Below are 14,478 nucleotides of genomic sequence, written 5' to 3' on the forward strand. Positions count from 1 at the left end.
GTGAGAAGTGGCCCCGGCCGGGGGTACCCGAGCTGCTTCGCCGCCCTGGGCTGCTGCTGGGCGTGAGGTTCCGAGCCGCGGCGCAGCGCTCGTTCCGGCTGCCTTGGGCTGGGCAGGGCTTGGGACTCTCTCCTTGCACGAGTGAAGGAGCAGAGTCAGCTCTCGGCGCTGCTGGTGCGCCCCACGTGGGTCACGGGCGCTGTGCTGGGCGGATCCGCAAGGATTGTCCCCGGCCGCGCACAGGCTGCTCAGCCGCAGTTCCCTCGGCCTTTGGCTGTGAGTAAATTCGCTCCTGTGGGAAGTGCTGCCTGAGTGTGCCAGTTCGAGGCACAAGGTGGAACGTCATGGCTCCGTTTTGGCTTTCTCGTGGCTCAGTAAGTTGAGTTTGTTCTTGTTTCTGAGCTTATTGCCGCATTAAGATTTACTGTATAAGCTTGGAGCAACAACAACAGCAGCAATGGAGGGTAGGTTTGTGTGTTTAACACTGAGGTGCTGCTGAGCAGTTTGTCTCATGCAAATATGTGTTTGCAAATTTTGTCACACCAATCTTGGCAGTGTTCAAAGCCAGGCTGGATGGAGCCTTTAGCAACCTGGTCTAGTGGGAGGTGTACCTGCCCAGGGCAGAGAGTTGTGACTAGATGATCTGTAAGGTCCATTTCAACTCTTAAAATTCTGTGATTCAAGTTGGGACTAAATCTGATCATGATTTCACTGAGCATTATGAAATCATTTTTGTTTAACTGAGAATGGGCTGTGGCTTTGGAAGCATAAAGTGATGTTAGCACAGCTCCTCAGGCCCCAAAGCATCGATTGTTTCAGGTTCTGTTCTGTCATCCCTTGCAGACTGGAGCCAGCAAAGGATATGCATTTATTGAGTTTGAGTCTGATGATGTGGCTAAGATTGTTGCAGACACCATGAACAACTACCTGTTTTCAGAGAGGCTGCTCAAGTGTAAGTACCAGCTGCACTGTAAGTCCTCCAAGACGCAAAGGAAATTCATAGTGATTTCTGCTGGGTTTTTTGACTGTTTGTAGAATCTTGGGGGTTTTTAATGAAGTTTTGTCCCAAAAAGATTTTCTGTGGGGCTGAGTTTTCCTTCCTTTACCTCGTGTGTAAAGAACATCCTGTGTTTTTTCCCTCCTCTGGGAAGAGAATGCTGTTTGTGTAATTGTGTGGCATGACATCTCAGGGATTTGCAGTAGACACAGTTCCATTAATGTGGAAACTCTTCATTTGTGACTATTGTAGCCTGTGAGGTTAGACATAAGGAGCTTTTTTGATTAAAAGGTCAGTGAAATCAGGGAGTTTCTCAGACATGGTGACAGTAACACTTACTGTGTAAAGGGTTATAACCTGTATGTTGGTGTAAACCAATTTTGTCTCGTTTCTCTGGGTGAAACTGGAAAGGTGTTCATTTCATCTGTCCATCCTCAGTTCTCCTACTGTTTGCCTATCCAGCTGCCTTCCCTTTCCTGTGCTCATCACGCCCTGCACAGCTGTGCCGTAGCAGTGCTGTGTGAGTGTTGGGTGAGCAGAGGAACTCTGCTGTGACCTGATGCCCTGTGTTTGTGCCACAGGTGAGTTCATGCCTCCTGAAAGGGTCCACGAGCACCTGTTCAAGGACTGCAAGAGACTGTTCCGGAAGCCTTCCCAGCCAGCAGTGCTGAGGTACAACCGTGTCCGCTCCCTCCTCCAGAAGGCCAGGATGGCCAAGCGGCTGCTGAGGAAGGAGAGGCTGTTAAGGAAGAGGCTGGCTGAGAAGGGGCTCGACTATGACTTCCCAGGATTTGTAAGTTTGGCATGGTTTCCACGAGTGTGTTATGTTGTGCTACAGACAAGAAAACGCTGTGTTCTCTGTGGAATGGTGAAAGAGTCCCAGGGAGGTTTCCTTGTCCAGGAAATCCATGTAGTGCTGTTTCTGAGTTGTACCCTGTACCTGTGGATTTGCTTGTAGAGAAGTAAATAAGTAACAGCAAAGGGAAGATGGTCTTTTTCTTCTGCTAGTAGAAACAATTGGATGTTCTCTGGTTCAATATTGGAGTGCAGATCACTGAAGAGCAGCAGAGGCTCTGCCCCAGCCCTATGAGAAGCTTTGGGTGGGGGTTTAAAGCAGGTCCCAAGACCAGAGCTGCTGTCCATAGCCACTGCTCACACTAACCAGGTATGTCACTCCTGTGCAGAGTGCTTGGGTCGGGAACCTGAGTTGTAGGCAGTGCAGTTTAGCATGGAATGTTTATTAAATGCACAACAGCAGCTTTTCTTGTGCTGCTTCGGGTGGTTTTGTTCGAACCAGATCACTTCTGTGTCAGTCATTTTATTACCTCAGATTTAGTTGCTGTTGCAAAGACTTTGTAATTATGAAACAAAGACACTATAGAGTGTTAAGTGACTGCAACTTCCACAAGGAAGTGTGTAGTGACCCACCTGATCTGTCTTGTTTTCTAGGCTGCACAGGAGCTTTGCATAAAGATGAAAAACATCAAAACATCCAAGAAAGCAAAACTGAATGTTTCTCTGAGCAGCCAGGTAAGAGGGACTGGTCCTGGTGGTGTCCAGTACCACACTCCAGCATTTACACTGGGGCAGATGTTTCAAGCCTGCAACTGACATCTTTGTACTGATTTCAATGCCCAAAAACCTTGAAGTTGTTTGCTTGAGAGATTTTTGTGGCAGAAGTAGCTCCTTTGAGATGTATTAACACTCTTGAATGTGGGAGGGTGGTGAAATCCTCTGGGTTCTTTGTCCTATGGGAGTATTCAGCAGCAAAGACCTCTGCTCAGCATGTTGTAACCAGTTCAGGCCATGAGGACTGAGATTTGAGATACTGACAGTCCATAAAGTCTGCTGGATTTACTTGTGATGATTGGGACGTGGCTGGTTGTGAGGAATCATGCATTCTTATCAGCTGAGTTCTGAGGACTTACTGAGATAACACAGCAGGGATGCTCCAGCTCTGCTGTGAGCCTGAATATGGCATTTCTGTATGCCAGTCACAAATATACTTCCCCCATGATTCTTGTCCTCTTGGCTTTCTTGGTGCTTTGAGTCATGAAATACAAAGTTTAGAAAGCAAAGGTGCATAGTGACATGTTAGAACATGTGAATTAACTTACATTTGCCTTTCACATACACTGTTTAACAGTAGCACTTTTGTCCAAAGAAATGATGTGTACAAAAATAGCTGGTTATGAAAAGAAAATAATTTTCCTTAACTTGTGGAAATTCTGAAGGAGAGCTGGACTGAGGTGCCCTGTGGTACCACAGGAGCAGCAACAATTTTCTCTGGCAGATGGCTTTGCAGTGAATCATGTTTTTCTGATCTCTTCAGGATCCTACTCCAGTCTGTACTCCAGCAGTGCTCAAGCACAGGAAAGCTACTCTGGTGGGTGATGATGCAGAGGATAATGAAGTAACTTTCAAACTTCCCCCTGCCAGTGTTAAGAATGCTATGCAGAAACCAAAAAAGCAGCGAAGGAAAAAAACAAACCTGAAGAAACAGAAACAGACTTAAAATTTTGGTGATTGTAGCCTTGGTTTTCCTCAACTTTTCCTCAGCTGTTGAGGTGGAGCTGGTTCTGGTGCCCTGGCTCAGCTCATCCTGACTACACTGCTTTAGTCTTTCCTAGTCAAGGACTCTGTACACAAGCCCTCCTCCTCTGGTTCGGCCATCAGGAGACCTGTGGTGGTCTCTGCCTTTGAAGATTTCCTCAACTTTGTGCTCACAAGTGCCCATGCTGTGACACACCTACAGTTGTGCCAGAACCTTCAGTGAATTCTCTAATTTGTCTTTAGTGCTCACTGTTTGGGAAGAGAACGTGAGGCTGTCCCTTCAGAGCCTGCTGATGCAGCTGTGTATTAGATTTCTAATTAATGATGGGTTATTAAAAAATTGACCATTTTTCAACTGTGTTGTCTCTTGGTAGTGGTTCTTCAGTTTAACTGAATGTGTTTCATGTGAGTTCTTGCATATTTACGTGGATGCAGGGAGGGATGTTTTTTCCCCAAGGAAAGTGTTCCATGAATTTCGTCTGTTTGTGACCAGTGAGGATCTGCCTGTAGTGTCCAGGGCAGAGGCAGAATATCACACTACCTGAGCCAAGCCAGTGCCTTTCAGCAATGCTTTCAGCAATGCCTAGGAAACTCAGCCTTTGCCAGGATGTGGAATAAGCTTGGAGTTGCAGAGGCCTTGGAAAGGACTGGAGGATGGTGAGAAGAGACTGAAGTCACTCCCATTCCTTTCCCTGTACAGGCAATAGATTTATGTCTGAGTGTACCCTACCATGGAGGACACAGGGTGACTGTGCTGTTGGCTGGAGGCTTAGTCAGCATCACTTTCATTCCTCCCCTACTTCACTCTGCAGAGGTCCCAGGTGTGCACCTGGTAACGTACTGTTTACCTCTGGGCTGCCCAGGCAAAGGTAACTTGCTAATTCTCTGAGGCTTTGTGTGCCATAAATGTGCTGTTGCCTGGTTCAGAAAATGTTCAAGGACCTGCAAAGTGAGGCTCCTGCAGGAGGGACATCTTGCTGAGCTGTCTGGCTGCTTTTAGAGGGACTTCTTGCTGAGCTGTGGAGAAGAGCAAGTAGTGACAACTAGCTTACCTAGAGCTATTCTCAGAGTGAGCAAGGCTCTCGGAGAATATGCATCAGTGAACAGAGTTCTATTAGTTGGGTTCTGTTGGCAGTTCTGTTGTCCATTGTCCCTGCAGCACCTTGTCCCTGCATTTTAGTTTCACTGCCTGCCTGAAGGAAGGGCATCTTCAGCTTCAGGAGGTGATAAGCACATTGCAATACTGTAACAAGTCTCTGGGTGGGTGAACCAGGAGTGGTAAGGCAGGTTTTTGTCACCAGTAGCACAAGTTCAGAGAACTGAGGGTAACTTTGTTGTGCATTAGGGTTTATTCTTGTTCCAGCTAGCTTGTCATAGCTGATGGCAGATACTCAGTCCTGTCTGAAAGGGCAGTCTGACCATGCAGTTAGAATTTGGATTTTACTGCAAATCTGGGATCCGTAGAAATTCCAGTTTGGGTTCTGTGGGAGATGCTTAGCCTCGATCTTTAATTGTCTGAGATTAAACACCCTCTAGTGCTGTTGGCTGCAGGTCAGGCTTGGCAGCAGGTTTCTGAGGAAAGCCCAGGTGATAATAACCAGTGCTCAGGTAGGTGGCTGGCACTAATTCCTTGGCTAATTTAAGACTCGGGGTCCTGGCAGAGGAGAAGAAATCTAAACCATTGGCCTGGCTAATTCTGACCTATCTGCCCTGATCACTTGATTAATCGTGTGATTATAATGACATTCTCTTGGTGACTCAAATTAGATCATTCTCCTTTGTTGCCCTGAACTGTCGAGGAAGCAGCTTGGATAAGTGAGTCTTTATATCAAACCTTTGTCACCTTGGGCCTGCCAGGGAAATCTATTCACCATCCCAGTGGTCACAGACACTCCTTGTAGCAGTGTTGCTGCATGCATCTGCAGGCTTTCCTGTGCATTGTTCTGTGTGAAACGGGCACTGCTTACACCTCAAACCTGTGGAAAATACATGCTCAGCTAAGGTTTGAGAAACACTTGGTCAGAATGTTTGGCAGAAACTGCTTCTCTGTTCGTAACAGCTCTGAAAATACCTCTGCGTCTACATCATGCAGCAGAGAGCGGCAGGAAAGATGCAAGAATGGACAGTTGTGTTTTAAAATTCATATTCTCAGCGTTGTGCTGGGCAAGTAGAGATGATTGTTCGGTCAGGCTGAGCTAGAGACGCGGCTGCAGTTTCTCCTGCGGTGCAGCCTGGCACCGGGGGGCAGCACGCCCCAGCTGTGCGGACACATGCTGCCTGCTGACACACGCGGCTCAAGGTTTCCTGGGAAACGACCTCCCGCGTTTACAAAGAAACCCGTCTCGTCCCGGCGGCTCCGAGTGCCTGACTGCGTTCGTCTGACTCACTCGTCTCTAACATGGTTTAAGAAGACTGGAGAAACCTGGTACGGATCTCAGTCAAATATGCCCATTCCGTTGGTGCTGCCACAAGTGCTCCTTCCCAGGCTGTCGAATTAAAGCTGCTTGTAAGACAGCTTAGTTTATTTAGAGTCATTTCTCCAGTGCAGTCCATGTTTATCAAAGCCTGAACGTCTCCCTTCCTGTGCTTCCCATCCCCTTGGCCTGCATATTGAATATGAAGTTGCTTCCTTCCTACCCTGTTACTCTCTATGCCCAGTGTTCTGCCCCTGCCTGTGTCCCCTTGCTGCTTTTTTCTGTGTTTGACCCAGTGGCTACTTTTCATGCTGCCTGCCATGCCTGGCTGCATGAGCTTCCAGGGACTTTGGTTTCTGCAGGTCTCCTGGAAAGGTTTGTGCCTTTAAGCCAACACTCTAGCTGCTGCTGGCTCTCCATATCCACACAGCAGTGTGAGCCTTGATGGGAAGACGTTCAAGAAAGCTGTGCTTACAATAAGGTTTGCTTCCTGTCGTAATTTTCCTTTCCCTTCCTTTTGTTTGTTCATCTTCCTTCAATTGAGATCAGCTTAGTTGGCAGTTCTGAGAAACGAGGAAACAAAATTCTGTGTTGTTTGAGCAAAACACAACAATGCTCAGGCTACAGCAGGGAGCTCTCAGCAGAAGGGCAGCTTTTCTTGGTGATAGTTTCTGTTTTTAGGCTGCCTGTGTTATTAATATACTGCTGTCCAGGGAGATGTACGTAAGCAGAAATTCAGACACCTGATACTTGCCAAACATAGTTTCCATAGCAAGTGGACAGACGTGCTGTGTCATGAGTTATGCCCTAGTCCTTGCACTGATTTTTATTTCTCAGATTTCCAGTCATTTTGTTCATTCATTTTGGAGAAGCACAAACCTCCTGGCCACTGATTTTAGGGCAGGCTCTGGACTGTTTTTCCTGAGATGCTCGGAGTGTTGGGACTTTGGTTTCCAGGCATGACTTGCAAGTGTTCTGCCTTTCAGTAATGAATGACTCTGTGGAGCTGTTTTGCTGAACACCTAGGTATGTGTCACTGTTTTCAAGCTTCAGGAACACTTTGGTGCTGGCAAAGTCTGTCAATTTACAGTCCTTTATTTCGATTTCTCTCTTTTGCAGAGAGGGGAGCTGGGCTTAGAAGTGCACAGCATTTCCCAGCACATGAAGTACTGGAAGTAAAAGAAGGATGAGGTGTGGGGGGGAAAAGCAGAATACAGGGGAGAATTATGAAGCCAATGCTCCCCTCACAAGAAAAAGGCATTGGTGCATTTGGCAGTGTTAGACTGCTCAAAATGAAAGATGAAGTTTTATGCTTTCTTACTTGTTTTGCCTGTTAGTGTGCTGCAACCATGGTCCAAGTGCTAGTTCATGCTCATGAGCCAAGTGGAGGAGGAGATCAGGCTGGGCAAGTGACACTTGCTCTTGCCAGTACCAAGCCTGTTTGCTTGCATACCTGGCATTTAAAATGGCTGAGGCCTGAGGAGCAAGGCTAAAACCTGTCTGCAAATAGCTCATGGTGCAGGGGAGGACTTGGGCATGGCTCTGAGGGGTGACATGCTCTCCTCTACAAGTACCACACCAGGAAGGCAGAGGGTAGCTCTAACAAATTCCTCCTCTCCCTGCTTTCCCTTCAGAGTGCTGGGATGTTTGTCTCTCACTGTGCTGTGTGATGCAGCCAGCCAGGGTAGGGCTGTGCTGGGTGAGGTGCTGTGCACATCCATGCCCTGGGCAGGACAGCAGGGTGTTGCAAGGTGAAAGCTGGGCAAGCAGGTAACAGGAGTACAGTGGATGTAATCTCCATTACATGTTTTCCAGGAATACCCACAAGTCCTCTTGGATCAGACTCCTTCATTGTCCAAGATGCTGTTTAAACACATCCTGTTTTCCTGAGTTTGCAATCCAACCCCCAAAGTCTTGAAATGTCCAGCTCCAGGTAGCAATAATCTATCTGCACCTTCTTAGCCAGAGATATGTTTGGGATCACCCCAGGGTGCTGTTGGAACTGATGCTGGTGGGGAGATCATGCTGTGCCAGGCTGCTGGCTGGCACTGCTAATGCAGCCACATCCCTCCCTGGCCAGGGCCAGCAGCTGTCAGAGCAAGCTGAGGAAGTGGTTAACTGTGTGAGTGAGAATTCCTGAAGTGAAACACTTTCTCCCATGCAGGGTGCAGCAAGGCTTCTCCCACCCAGCATTAATTAAGCATATGGCAAGGGACAAAGATTTTGGCTCTCCTGGGAGGCTTGGACCAGTTACACACCTGTGTGTGTGTGTGTGGCCAGTAACCATGTGGCTCTCCTGAACTGGGAAAGGATAAGCTACAGACAAGCTCTTGCATGAGTCTGAGCTCCAATAGAGGAAGAAAATGCTGGTTTGTAAATGTCTTCAAATGAAGAGAGCAGGCAGGATTGGGAGGATGAATACTGCAGGACCTTGAGAGTGAGGTGGGTGTCTCCAGTGAGCCACAGGCACTGGGGTCACTTCCTTTCCCTCCCTGGCTGCACATTTGACCCTGCACTTGACCCATCACATAGAGTCTAGGGCCTGGCTTGGATTTGAAACTTGTTGTTTTAAAGAACAGGAAGGAGAAAAACAAATAAATCTGGGGGTTTTGTGGCTCATTTTGGAAAGCCCTGGGTTTTTCTGAGAGTTTTTCCAGGGCTGACTGAGAGGAGTCTTGGTGAGCAGGTGCAGACCTGGAAGTTAGGCTGCTTGCTCTGCAGTGTGGTGTTGCTGCCAGTTCCCTGCAAGGGCTTGCACAAAGTCCCAGTTTGCATGTGCTTTTGGGTTTTTTTTAAAGGAGCAGGGAAGTAGAGTTACTTCTGTCAGGGTGGCTTTGCAAGGCTGAAAGCTTGCACCATTGTGAGAGTGAAGGCAGTACCTTGGCCCTGTGCTGTGCTTGCTGGGTCTACTGGGGTGCTTGTTCCTCACAGAAGGCAGTGAGCAGGGTCTGTGCCAGCTGTGCTGCTGCAGCAGAGCTGCTTTGTTGCCTGCAGCATTTTTCTTTCTGTTAATGTGAGAGCTGGAAGGGACCTGGTGTGAGTTTCAGGTGCTGGGCTGCCTCATAGAAGGGCTGGGTTCATCTGCCTGGAAGCCATGGGCAGAGCAAATGTGAGACAAACCTATAAGGCTTTTCCTTTTTGTTTGTGGTTTATTAACTAGACAATGCTTAAAGTGCATTCTATTGAATTGTACCCTGAAAAACAAATTCCAGCTTTGGAGCTGCTGGAGCTTTGTGACTGGTCTGGCAGGAGCTATGCAAGGGACTAGTTCCAGAGGCAGTATGGATTCTCCTAAGGCAAACCTGTCTGTTGGTGTAACATCAGTGCAGCCACATCAGATGAATCACAGCCCAAGTTTTTATCCTGAGAACTACCAGCTCAGCTATTTTTCCCCATCAGTTCATAATTTTACAAGATGAAACCCTGCAGTGTTAATACATAGTATAGATCCAATCAGTTGGTTGTTAAGACTCATTTGGAGCTGGTGATTTGTACAATTGGTTTTGAGTGTGCTGCTGGTGTATGTTTGCTGTGTCGCCATTCGGTGTCAGCCCTCCCGTTGCATTCTGTAAGAGCGGCCATTAATTTCAGTAGAAATCTGCATTTGGGGTGAAGGGTGAGCTAATCTTTAAAAAGGATCTTAATCCACTTAGCCTCTCATGCAAAGCTCAGCACTTTTTCCTTGTCAGGAGCAGACTACATTCCTAACCTTGATGTGTCACTTTCCAGTTGGCTTAATATTTGGGTGAGGATAAAGAGGAAATGTTTTTCAAAGATTAAACGAACCCATGCTGCTAAGGTATGTGCACGTGTGATGTGCAAGTATTTTAAAAAAAAAGAGAGATATGAGCATAATTGTGTTTGGGTGGTGGAAAAAAGACAAAATAACATCAGCAGATGACCATAGAGAACAAATACAGGAAGAGGTAAATCCATTTGGAAGAGTGTAAATGGGGAATTAAGAGGGAAGAGGAAATGGGGCTGAAATGTTGTTTAATGTAAATTTAAGTGCAAGACAAAAATAGGACTCCTGTATGTTTGACCTCTAAATGTCTCTTCCCAGAGGCCTGAGGGCAGCCAGGAAAAATCTGGTCTCTGGTGCAAATACAAGGCCTAGTGCCTGTGCCTTGGGAAGACTAGATGTCTTCTTCTAGGCTGCTGCATTAAATCCAGCACAGCTCAGAAAGGGTGGGAAACTGTTGCCAGTAGCCTGTGTTCAGTTTTGGGGGATTTCAGCTCAGACTCTGGGCACAAAACAAAGAATGCCACAATTAACACTAATTGGCACCTTCCTTGATGTTTTGGTCAGGGAGAATGAACCATTCCCTGCCTCCCTTAGGGCAGTCACTCCAGGTCAGGGGAAGAGGCCTGTGGGGATGTCACACGGCTCACAGGACCTTCCTGCCAAAGGGAAGTCTCGTATCCAGCCCAGTTGACACTGATGAGGACTACCTGCTTTGTACGTCATGTTCCTCCTTGGGTGGCCATACTTCTGCAAGGAGCCAACACAGGCAGACGTGCCCATGTGCACACGATGAGCCTTGAAGGCATTTGCTCACTTCCCTTTAATCAAAACCTTCTGCTCTCACATTTTCTTTTCTGTTTGGTGACTGAAGCGAAGCTTCATGTGCCTTCACGTGGGAGTTAAGTGGGTCAGTGGGATGCTTTGTTCGTGGCAGCTCTCACGTGGAAAAAGTCTGATGCAAAGCGCTGAGGCTTGGCAGGAAAGTGCCAATTAAAGATAGCGGTGCAGGAGCACATTGTGTGAGCTGAAAGTGCTCGAATCTGGGGCTGTGACAACCGTCACGTGCAAAGGAAGGAACAAGGAATTACTAAATTTAATGTCGATCTGAAGTACTAGTCCTTTCCCTGTTCCAAGTGTGTGTTCCCACATGGTATGGACGAGGGGTTCATTCCTTGTTTCACAGGCAAGGTAAGTGAGGGGTAGAAGAGATGAACCACACAGAGAGCCTGTGCCAGGGTGGGGTCAACAGCACTCACAGCTGGGAACTTGGGCTTCACCTCATGTTGGCCCATGGTATTGATCTTTGTGCCAGTGGCAGTCCAGTCTTGTCCTTAGCACTGCACAAGTCTGTTCAGGTGGCATGTGCAAGGAGGTGGCAAAGGGAGATATGCAATACTACATCGAGTCAAGTGAAGCTGTTCTCCCCCTTAGCCATGCAAGTAGTCAAGTTGGGACAGCACATAAAGGAAATGTGGCTTTCTAAGTCTCCATGGCATTGTGCTCAACTCTAGGGAAGCAACCCAGGGACAGCCAGGCCATGATGCTGCTGTCCTCTGTATCATGGGCACCTACATCATCATACTGCCTTTCATAAACAACCACATTTCTCCTTGGAGCACTCTGCCCTGAGATTCCTGAGCATATGTGGTACAAAAGGACCCTGAAGAAAAGGGGAAGGGCAGGACACTCAGGAATAGTCAGTGTTTATGCTGAAATAGGGTCAATCCACCCCTCTGCTTCCCACCAGTTCTTTTTTATTGATGTGTTTTTGTTTGAAAGAGCAGTCGGTAATTGAAAGCTAGGCTTACATTCCTTTATTTTAAAAAAGCTTACTGACTTGGCTTTGCCCTTACTTACAGCTTTCTCTGCCCTCACTGCAGATGTCCAAAGGTTCATCTCCTGTTTCCCCTTGCAGATGGACTGTGCTTTATTTTGCACGTGTGTGGGCACACACCTCCTCGTGTCAAACCAGGCCTTTCCCAACAGGCAGGGAACAGTGTACTTTGCAGGTGGACTGATGAGAGAGAGATGTGCTGCTGCACTGGGAACAGTATCCTCTCAGGAGACAGATGTTTCTACCTTCCTGCTGTGTTAGTCTGTTTGTTTTGCAGGTCCACATGTGAGACAGGTAAGGAAATGCAGATCTTTCAGAAGTGAGAGCATAGTGAGAAGTACCTTTTTAGGTATGTTGTGTACAAGGGTATTGCCAAGCACCTGCTGTTGGGTCACTGGTAGCAAAGGCCTTGGCATGCAGTCAGGTGTGATGGTAGCAGCTCCTTCAGTGCTTTACTGGTGTTTCCTTCATTTACAGAGTCCTTTCTGCACCCCAGGATGAATCCCCAAGGACTGCTTGGAAATAATACAGTTGTTACCTAACAATGACTTTGGAGGAGCTGAGGTATCCCTGCAGATCGAATTCCATCCGGAAGCTTAGATCTGGTTGCCCTTGGGGTATCCTGATGTGTCTCCATGGTGGGTTTCCATTGGGACCTGTCACAGGCAATGGATGTGCAGGTCTGTCACAGGTGTGCTGGAACTAATGCAGACTGATGGCCCTGGGAAAGCTGATGGACCATGCAGTGTAATCAAGAGCCTCCTCTGAGCACAGTTACAGAACACTGAGATGCTGTGGGACTAAAGAAAGGCTTAAAAAATATCCATGAAAGGACCTGCTCTGTAGAGAGCAGGATGAAGTGTGCAGTACAGTGTGTGATGTGGTGCAATACCATGTGCAGTAGTGATTACAAAACTTAAGAAATCCTGTTAAAAAACCTAAGGGGCAAGAATCAGAACAGTGCCTTCACCTCCTACTTTTAAAGAATTTTGAAGAAAACCTACAGGTTACAATGTATTTTGGATTTCTTTTCCTCATGAAAATGAGGCTTAGTCTCTCTGCTTCTATTCAGCTGTCAGGCTAAGCCCCCTCCTTCTGCCTGCTCAACATTTAGGGGGGAGGAAAGAATCTCAAGTTTCATGAGAACTGGAAGAGAGAAATGAACATTGCCAGCCCCAGGGAAAGGCAGGAGGGAGCTCGGGCACAGTCTGATCCCTTTGGCAGGAGGCTGCCAGTCCATCTGCACATGTATACAGTCCTGGACTAACCGCACTGTGTTGCCTGTGCCCCTTAGAGGGGAGTGTCACAGGACACACAAAGGAAGGTAGGGCTGCTGAGAGAGCAGGGTGGATTAGAGGGACAAAGAACACAGATCTGTGGGAAACCAGACATCACCAGTGCTGCTGTGCATGGAACAGTTTGGTTGTCTTAAATTATAGGCATAAACTGTTCTAAAAGTCTCTGCAGGAGCAAAGGAAACAATCACGTAATAACATTAAAAAAATTCAAAACATTATAGGTGATTAGGTGACAGAGAAATTTATTTCAGTGCAGAGACTCTACCTGTTTTATAATAAAAATGTGAAGAAAACACATAGAGAAAGACCATGTCCACAGTCCATCTGTTAACTGCACAGTGAGGGAACTGCTCAGTTTTGTGCAGTTGTCACCTGAAGTTTTGCAACAAAAGAGAAAATAAAACCCATGTGTTCTGTGTGAGTTTTATCTATGAGGGGAGAAAAAAAAATACTTAAAAACTATGTCAGCTGCATTTCTCAGCTTTTCTTTACAAATTCTTACAGGGCATCTGTAAAATCACCAGAAGTAACAATCTATGAAAAAGGGACAAACATACAATTATATCATGAGGCAAAATTGATTTTCAAAAGAAAATGCCTCTGTAGTGTGATACTGATGAGTTCACAGCAAATGTGTGATACACGATGGTTGATTTCTTACTAAATGAAATATTTCTAATCATAATTCAGCTAATTTACAGCTATTCAATTTTTAGCTAATCTTCTTGCTCAAAGTGGAATGTGATGGTGTTTTGGGAATAGAGAGGGAACTACTCGGACTCTCAGAGAAAACTCTGCCTGTAGTTCTAGCAGATCCAAACGAGGTGGAATGATTGGTCCTTTATTACTGTATCCATGATTATCAGGTGCTGCTGGGAGACTGCAAAACAAGAGAAGGGTGAATGCCTGGAGAGTCCTGGGTGCACAACTGCCCAGCTAGGGAGGGAAAGCACTTGGTACGGGGGCTGTGCCTCCTGTGGGTGCAGATGGATAGTGACATGGGGACGAGAAAGCCACTGTTGTGTCTCAGCCGTGGGTCGTACTTAGCCAGTTAGGGCTCTCAGGAGATTAGCTGCTGCCTGGGGGTGAGAACCATGGTGATTTCTTCTAAAGCTGGTTTGTAATCACCTGCTTTCAGTTCACCCAGAGCTGGCATCCTTTTAAGCACTCTATCCCCAGCTTTCTCCTGACATCTGTGCAGCCTGTTCAGTTCCTGTGCCGATGGTTTCACGCGGGGCAGCACTTGTGTTGCTTTGGAACCCGATGGCAGAAAGGAGCTAATGAACAAATCTAGGATTATTTGGGGAGGCTTGCCAGGAGCCATTCCATGCCAGAAGCTGAGGAGGAGGGTGTTATTATCCAAGGAAGTTATGAATGAAAACGAGCCGTTTGTTCCACGTAGAGCTCTTCCAAATGAACTGAGTATGTGTTTGTTGGGAGTCACGGTGTTGTGGAGGTCAAGGTGTCTTCTGCAGCACAGAGGGTACAGGGAACAGGACGGGGGGTTCCAGGGGAGGTGAGGCCTCATTCCCCACGACGGGCACGAAGCCCAGGGAGGAAGGCGGTCAAACACGACTCGGCGCAGAGCTCATGCACGGGGCGCCCGGTGCCTACGCTCGCCTCGGAGGTAGCACCGC

The 14,478-nt window shown here is 47.3% G+C and overlaps 1 protein-coding gene across 1 annotated transcript; it reads left to right on the forward strand.

The window, feature by feature from the left end:
• Positions 1–843: 843 nt before the first annotated feature.
• NIFK (nucleolar protein interacting with the FHA domain of MKI67) lies at positions 844–3,512 on the forward strand (the record flags this gene model as incomplete). Its single annotated transcript, XM_009081276.1, has 4 exons — positions 844–952; positions 1,579–1,790; positions 2,447–2,527; positions 3,330–3,512. Coding segments are annotated over 4 exons (585 nt in total), but the record flags the coding sequence as incomplete, so codon positions are not given.
• Between the last annotated feature and the right edge of the window lie 10,966 nt (positions 3,513–14,478).

Source organism: Acanthisitta chloris, unplaced genomic scaffold, assembly GCF_000695815.1.
Source record: "Acanthisitta chloris isolate BGI_N310 unplaced genomic scaffold, ASM69581v1 scaffold25368, whole genome shotgun sequence".
Classification (NCBI taxonomy): Eukaryota; Metazoa; Chordata; class Aves; order Passeriformes; family Acanthisittidae; genus Acanthisitta; species Acanthisitta chloris.